Consider the following 7,472-nt stretch of genomic DNA (forward strand, 5'->3'; position numbering starts at 1 on the left):
CAACAAGAAATATTATTGAAGTCAGATGAAAGCGATAGTAACAGTCAGCTGAACACAAAAGATGGATCCTGATAAAGAAATTGAAAGTAGTGAATGCTCCCTTTGTCCATATACCCAGAATGATTCACATACACTGCTTTCCCATTTGCCTTATCAAAAAATCACTTTTCCCATGCAAAAGTAAAACTTGTGATTTTCAAGTGAAAAAGAAATTAAATGTAGGAAAAGATTTTTATTCCATCACTTTTCCATTTTAAAATATACCATCTTGAACAGAAAAGCCGTGGCTGCCAGTTTCTTTTCCACTTTCAATTCCAGAAAATGGATCTTCAATACATAAAATCAGAAGTGTTCAGAATAGAACATGAGTATCAGATTCCTGGAAATAAACACATGATTTCAGCCACTTCTGCCATGCCAAAGTACAAGAGGGACAACTATTTCAGTGTTAAAAAAAATTCTCTAAGTTCAATTCTATAAGAATAACAAGACAAAAGGATAATGTATCTATAAGGAGTAATATCCCACAAGTAAACCTTTCCCAGGAAAATGGAAATGGCCAGCATCCATGCCTAAATTGTTGCAGAAGAGGCAAGACACACCCCCTCAGAATGTGTTTCTCTTGCCAGTGCTGTCCCTCACTCCCAGCCACAGCAGACAGAGTGGTCCTGGCTACTCCCAAGTAATTTTTCCAATAAGGTTCTCCAAGTACAGCAATGCTCAGCAATTACTAGAATCCCTGGATTCCTGCCACTCTCCCTTAACAATTACGCTAGGTTGAGGAAGCACTTTGAAATTCTGAGACCTTGTATTTGCTCCTCCCAAAATGTCAAACTACACCGTTCCATCTAGGGAGAGACCTTCATGTAAAAGCCTCTCATGATTTACCCCAAGTAAATCAGGGACAGGGCTAAAAAAGAAAACCAGAGCTCCTTAAGAACAGTAGGGGCTCTATATACATGTTCTGAAAGCACAATCTTACACTATTTAAAACTATCTATTTATAAAGTCTTCATGGATCTTTAAACATGAGAGGCACTTCAAAAATTATCTTGACTTACAGATATTGTTTATCACATGACTACTGCTGCAACATTAGAAAATCAAACCAATAACCATTATCAAGTACATAGTTAACCATCAGTTCAACCATTGGTTCTAACAGCAGGAGAAAGCTGTATTTTGACTCAACCCAGTGCTTAGAAGTTCACTGCAGCCACAGCAGAGGAATTGGGCATTAAAATGGCAGGCAAGGCAAAACCCTTTTTTCCCCAGATCATTTCAGGATAAGGTTTAAAATATCACAGTGTTATTGCATGTAGCAAGAAACATGAGGAGTTTAAAAATTATTTTCTACAGAACAAATTCTGTTAGTTTGTCTGCAGCAGTCTCAGAAGTCTCATGATGCATGACAGTGTGATACAGTCTGTTCCACTGACCCACGTGCATCCCTGCAGGGGTGTATTCACCCGGATGATTTACAAATATGGAATCACTATCATTTGCAACAGATTTGCTATTTATTAATTCAATATATACAGATCCAGCTTTGGGAAAATGAATCTTCTTTCCTAATCCAACTTAAACACCTGCTGTTGTGGCAAATAGAAACCTCTCTATTATACAACCAGCATCAGCTAAACGCAGCTAATGAAAGGATATAAAGCGAGGTCTGTGCTTTAATAGTTATTACGATTAGAGCAGCTGGGAGGACCCGGGGCCACACTGCGGGCACAGCCTAAGAGGCTTTGGGCTCAGCACGCCCCGCTCAGACCCGCGTGTGAAAGCTGCCCGCTGCTTCCCGGCGAGCAGCGCTCCCGCCGCACCCAGCGCGGCTCCACAGGTCCTGCTCGGCGGCACCGGGCCCGGGAGGGAGGCAGCCCCTCCTGCGGGTACCTGTCCTCCGTCACTGCAGAGACCACCCGGCCTTTGAGGCCCCGGCCCGGCCCGGCCTGGCAGCGGAGGAGGAGGAGGAGGAGGAGGCTGCTCCCGCCCCGCTCCGCTCCGCTCCGCAGCGGCCCCGGCCCGGCCCTTACCGATGCACCGCACGTAGTGTTTTGCAGGAAGTTTCCACGCTCCTGGGTTTAATGCGTGCAACGCGGGGCTGGAGAGGAGCGCGGCTGAATAGCGATGGAAAGGGGCGGGCGGAGAGGTGGAGGAGGAGGCGGTAGCAGCAGCGGCCGTGTTTAATTTTTTAATTAGGGCGGTTTGAGCATCTCCCGGCGGAGCCGCATCACCGGGCGGCGAGGGGAGCCCGGGCGAGCTGCCCCCGCCGCCCGGGAGCACCCCGAGCCGTCGGGACTGCAGGCTGCGCTTTGGACAGCTGGCGAGGCGGGCGGAGCGCGGAGAGCGGCGCGCCCGCCACCATGGGCAGCGCGGGCGCGGAGCACAAGGGTTCGTAGCGCGGCGGGCGGGGCGCGCGGCCGGGGCTGACCTTGCGGCGCCGCCCGGCCCGGCACGGCCCGGCCCGGCCCGGCACGGCATGGCGGGGCAGGGAGGGCGGAGGGAGGCACCGGGGCGGCGGGGGGAGCGGGGCAGGGTAAGCGCCTAAACCTGCCTTTCCCGGGATAACGGGGCCGCTGAACGCCAAGGCTGGGCGCGCCATCCTACAGCAACAATTGCTTTGCAGGTGCTCGGTCTCTCTCAGCCTCCAGCCCCTGGGAAGCAGGCAACACTTTTCCACATTCCCAAGTTAAGCATGATGCCAGTGAACGTTTTATTTTCCTGCATCTCTGTATTACCCAAATCTAGATCACTTAACAAGAAATCTTATTTTTGCAATTCATTCCTTGTTGCAAGGCTGGGAGTGTCACTGCTCTGCTGCTGCTTCTTTGCAGGGGAATGCTGTTTACGTGGAAAAGTGTTGCTTGCACCCCGAGTTACCCTGCTGCAAAAACACTGTGTGGGGCTCTCTTTGCAGAGCTGTGAGTCATGCCTTCATTTGCTGAGCATCCATGCCCTGGCCTTCCTACCTTCACCTCCCTGAATCTCTTAGAACCCAAGAGACAATATTCTCCTCAACAATTTAGAGAATACAGGCAGGCAGTGAGCACGTGAGTATGACAGGTTGGCTGTGTGGTCACAGTGCTCCTTTTGCAGCATTTCTGGTCATGTGTGGTTAACTCAGGTAGCTCAGACTCTTCAGAGAATTCCATATTCATGCTGATATTTATTTCTAGTCTATTTTATAGGACTTCTCCATTATTATTAGTCTTTTCATCTTACCACCTTCTATGACCAATTTCTGTAATAGCATTTCTGGAATGCAGTTTTGTTTCCCTGAACAGATATTTAAGGGCAAATGAGGTGCTTCCAAACCTGCCAGAGAATGCCTGTTTATATGTCCCTTTCCAAGTTTGGTTTGCTGTTACTCAAGCACAAGCTCAGGACTGAAGCTATTCAAAGTACTTTGAGAATGACCACATCCATGAACGAGCAGCTGGGCTGCAGACATCCAAGAAGAGAACAGATGGCCACTGATGTGGTCAGTTTTGTTACAAACTGTCATGTAGGAAGCGAGTTTTTAGGCACCTAAGGCCAAGAGGATGAATGCTCCCAGTTTGACAAAGATAGACATTTCCTGAGTACTGAGCCATTTGAAAAAAATCCTGTAGGGGGTTCTGTGAGAGAAAGACTGAAACCCAGAACACCAGGAAGATTATCCTGGTTACTTTCCTGATCTTCTGAAGTCTCTCCGTAAACCTGAGAGTAAAGGCCAGGTCTGAAAAAAATGACACCCTGTCACCCCAAACCACCAAATAGCTGGGGCTGGGATCTTCAACCCACTGGCAGAGTTGGGCTGGTGATTTTGATAAAATAAGAATTTCAACATCTTCCTTCCAGCTGCCTCACAATACCTAGTACCTGTAGTGTTCCCCTTCATCACCCCACAGGTGCAGCCAGCACCTCCAGCTCATACCTCTTAGCTCAGTATTAAGCTGTTTTCCTCATTCATATTTTCTGTAGGACTCTGTTTCTTCTGGCCTCAGAAGGACTTCCAGTGGCCTTTTATTTCACAGCAGGATGTTAAGGAGCCTTAGTTTTTGCCAGTGTTTATACAGGTAACAAATCAAAGGAGGAGAAGAATCCTGATCTGTGAAAAAGATCAAGTTCTGTCTGGGGCCAGCCCCCACAAAATGGCTCTACAGATTAAAAGTGATACAATGCCTGTCTCCATGATGCTCTCCTGAGGGCTATCTTTGAGGATTTTGGGATCCAGGCCAGGTTAGTTAGCATTCCCAGTCTTCTGACTCAGGACTTTAACAGATACACTGCAGCAAATGAAAAGGTATCTTGACAAACTGGGAGAGGACATCTAACCTGTGTGCAGCATTAAAATGTGAAAGGAATAAAAGGCACTCAAGGTACCATGGGTTTGGGAATATATAAATAGAACAAAATTTCCTGTGAACTCTAAGACTTCAATTATAATTTCTGAAATTCAGCACAAGGAACAGAAGAATACAAAGTTGCTCATTAGAGTTTCCCAGAACCAATCCCCCCCCAGCAAAGTACACAGTTTTCTCATGCAGCTTTTTCATGCAAACTTTTGTTAAATAAGACTAAGATATCAATTTCTCCATGTTTCAGCATCAATCAGGCTTTGCACAGAGATTTGTCCCATAATGTCTCCTGACAAGCACATAATGTACAAACAAATCCTGTCTAATTCCAGTGTGTAAGCTGCAAAATTGGTAAGACTGGAAGTCATATTCTTGGAAAATTACTCTCTGTGGTGAAGAAATGTTATGTCAAACACAAACATATTTGTCTGAACTCAGCTCAAATTCAGAGTTCTCCATGGCCAGCCTATCCCTAATATTCTTCTCAATGTCTTTCAAGAGAGCAACTGTTTTTCTTGGGTCTGGCTTTTCCAGTAGTGACTATGTATAATTTTCCTGTATAAATCTTGTTTTTAATTTTTGTAACCCAATACCCTATGACTTTTGTAAAGTATTTTTTTTCCTTGACTGGCTTTTGCTCAAATCAACTGACTTCTAACATTAATTTGTGATATTGAACTTTCTGTAATTTCTTTTCCTGCAGAAGGTCAAACTTAATAGAAAAATTGGAAGTATGCCCAATGAAAATCCATATCGCAGGTGGGCTTTACCTGTGATGTATTTTCAGAAAATAAATATTGCTTGTTGTTGACATTATTTCTAATTCCTACAGGCTATATCTGGATCTTTCTTCCAGCTTAACAGGAATTAAAACAGCATGGCCCAAAGAGCAGAGTATAATTCAAAACAGGGAAGGATCTCATACACAGGTCTATAGAATAAACAGAATATTGGTTGTGATGCTCTGGCAAATGTGTAACAGGAAACATTATTTAATATCTACTATAATGAGGCTTATTGCAAAAAAAACCCAACCCCCCCCCAAAAAAAAACACCCAACAAAACCCAAAAACAACCTTGTGTTTTTCCCTTTTGATCTTTGTTCTAAAATTTTTGTTCTTTAGGATAATAGTCAAAAACCCCACAAATTCTGAAGTGAGAGAGGAGACACCAAACAAGAAACAAGTTCTGTCCATTTCTGTCTGCTCAGGAATACCAAAAATTATTTTTACTTTTTCTGTTGTTTTTACCTGTAGGCTGACTCAGAGTGTGGCTCCTCTCAGCCATTGCTACAGTGCAGAGTAGAGATACTGGAACTCCCTTTAACCTGGCTTGGCAGTGCAGGTACCTGAAGCAGTGTAGCCATGGCAGCACAGAGCTTTGAGTGGCCTAATTACTCTGCCAAGAAATAAATGGATACTGGCAATTCCCTGGGGAAAAAGAGGTTGAATTGTTAACAAAAAGAGTTTCCTCTGAGGCACGTTCATTAAATAGGTGTTAGCAAGAGCCAGAAAACCTCAGGTTCTAACCTTAGAATAAAAATGTCTTTGTCCTTTAGCACTTGTGATGTCCCAGCCTTCTAATTCTCCCACTGTCTATAGATACAAAAGAAAAATGTGATTTCAATATCTGGTGGAAAACCTAAAATAAAGCAAATTATCCCCACCCCCAACTAAAATCAATAGGTAACATCTCCTCAAAAAGACAAATATAAGAAGTTTTTCCTTTCTGGAAACATGCAGAGCTCTCCTGGTGGCAGCAGCAGCGGGGTGGAGTTGCTTGAGCATCCTGCTTCCCTAGGACACACGTCAGGGACAGTCCCCTGAGCAACGCCAGGAGCACGGGCACATCTCCTGTTGAATGTGCCTCTAAAAATGGCAGGGTATGTATGGGGAACACCAAGGAGAAGAAACAAATGACAGCAAGATTTAGGGGAAGGGAATTTAATTCTGTTATCTCTTCTTCCACCTCTCTTTACTCATACACAAGAGTGAACATGTATAGAGAAAGGCAAAGGGGTAATTTTAGCAATCTGCTCACTTTCTTACAAGCTCAAAATACACACAGCATTTTTTTCCTGAAACTGGAGCCCAAGACTTCATTACAATTGCACACAGTCTTTTATTTTACAAGTTGGATCTATTTTTGTAGACTCTGAGCTAAATCAAATGAGTAAAATCCACATTATTTAGCTGAAATTGCCTTTGAGGTCAATGCAAGTTTAACTAGTTTAAGCACAGAGATGTAAAGCCATTTCAGGAAACATACCAGGTTTCTGCATGTGAAGACCTTAGAGAGTATTGCCAAATCACAATCTGAAGACTTATTCCCAGTCTGACAAAAAGCTGTTTGCAACAACTGAAATTTCTGTTTTGAGGAGACAGAAAGCCAGTAAATTGTGAGTCTGCTGTCTCAAAACAGAGGCCAGTAAGTGAATGGTGTGTAGAGGCTAATAGTTGTGATTTTATCACATTAATTTAAACGTGAAAAAACAACAGGACATTTCTAAATTCCAAGCTGGTTTTCATTTTCAAATATTCATATGCTACAGCTCAGATATATGCACCCCATTTAGAGCTAACCACACTGATTTGACGTTTCTATGCAGGCAAAGAAGCAATAGAGGTGAAAATCCCACAGAGCCACCAGGATGTGATGCCCAATGATGAGCAGTAATTACTGCAGCAACACTTCAGCCAGCATGAGTGTCAACGAAATGTCTGCCTTCCCTCTGACTTTAGAACAAAAAACTGGCTTTGCCTTTGTGGGGATTTTGTGTGTTTTCTTGGGACTTCTAATTATCAGATGCTTCAAAATCTTGCTAGACCCCTACAGCAGTATGCCTTCTTCCACGTGGGAAGATGAAGTTGAGGGGTTGGATAAAGGGACATTTGAATATGCTCTTGCATGAAAACTCACACAATATCCTGCCTTAAATTTGATGTTGATTTCATTCTGGAAACCAACTGTTGTTACATTTGTTATACATACCTGCATTTTGGAGATATGTTGGTGGCATCCATTTTGTTAAATAAACATTTGTTGCAAACTCAAAAGGTGCTTCATGTTGCTTTCATATGATAAACAGTGGAATGGTAGAGAAGAAATGGCTAACAGCAAACAAATACA

At 43.9% G+C, this 7,472-nt stretch overlaps 1 protein-coding gene across 6 annotated transcripts; it reads left to right on the forward strand.

Annotated features, from left to right (window-relative positions):
- The first annotated feature begins 1,988 nt into the window (after nt 1-1,988).
- On the forward strand, nt 1,989-7,399 carry CTXN2 (cortexin 2). Of its 6 annotated transcripts, none has more exons than XM_033070674.2 (3): nt 1,989-2,394; nt 2,921-6,225; nt 6,952-7,399. In XM_033070674.2, exon 3 carries the CDS (start codon nt 7,006-7,008, stop codon nt 7,252-7,254), a length of 249 nt encoding a protein of 82 aa, XP_032926565.1. In that variant the 5' UTR covers nt 1,989-2,394; nt 2,921-6,225; nt 6,952-7,005; the 3' UTR covers nt 7,255-7,399. The 6 variants fall into 6 exon arrangements, with proteins under 6 accessions (XP_032926565.1, XP_032926566.1, XP_032926568.1 ...); XM_033070675.2 differs by having other exon boundaries at nt 5,600-6,225; XM_033070677.2 differs by having other exon boundaries at nt 6,086-6,225.
- Nucleotides 7,400-7,472: the final 73 nt, after the last annotated feature.

Source organism: Catharus ustulatus, chromosome 12, assembly GCF_009819885.2.
Source record: "Catharus ustulatus isolate bCatUst1 chromosome 12, bCatUst1.pri.v2, whole genome shotgun sequence".
NCBI lineage: Eukaryota > Metazoa > Chordata > Aves > Passeriformes > Turdidae > Catharus > Catharus ustulatus.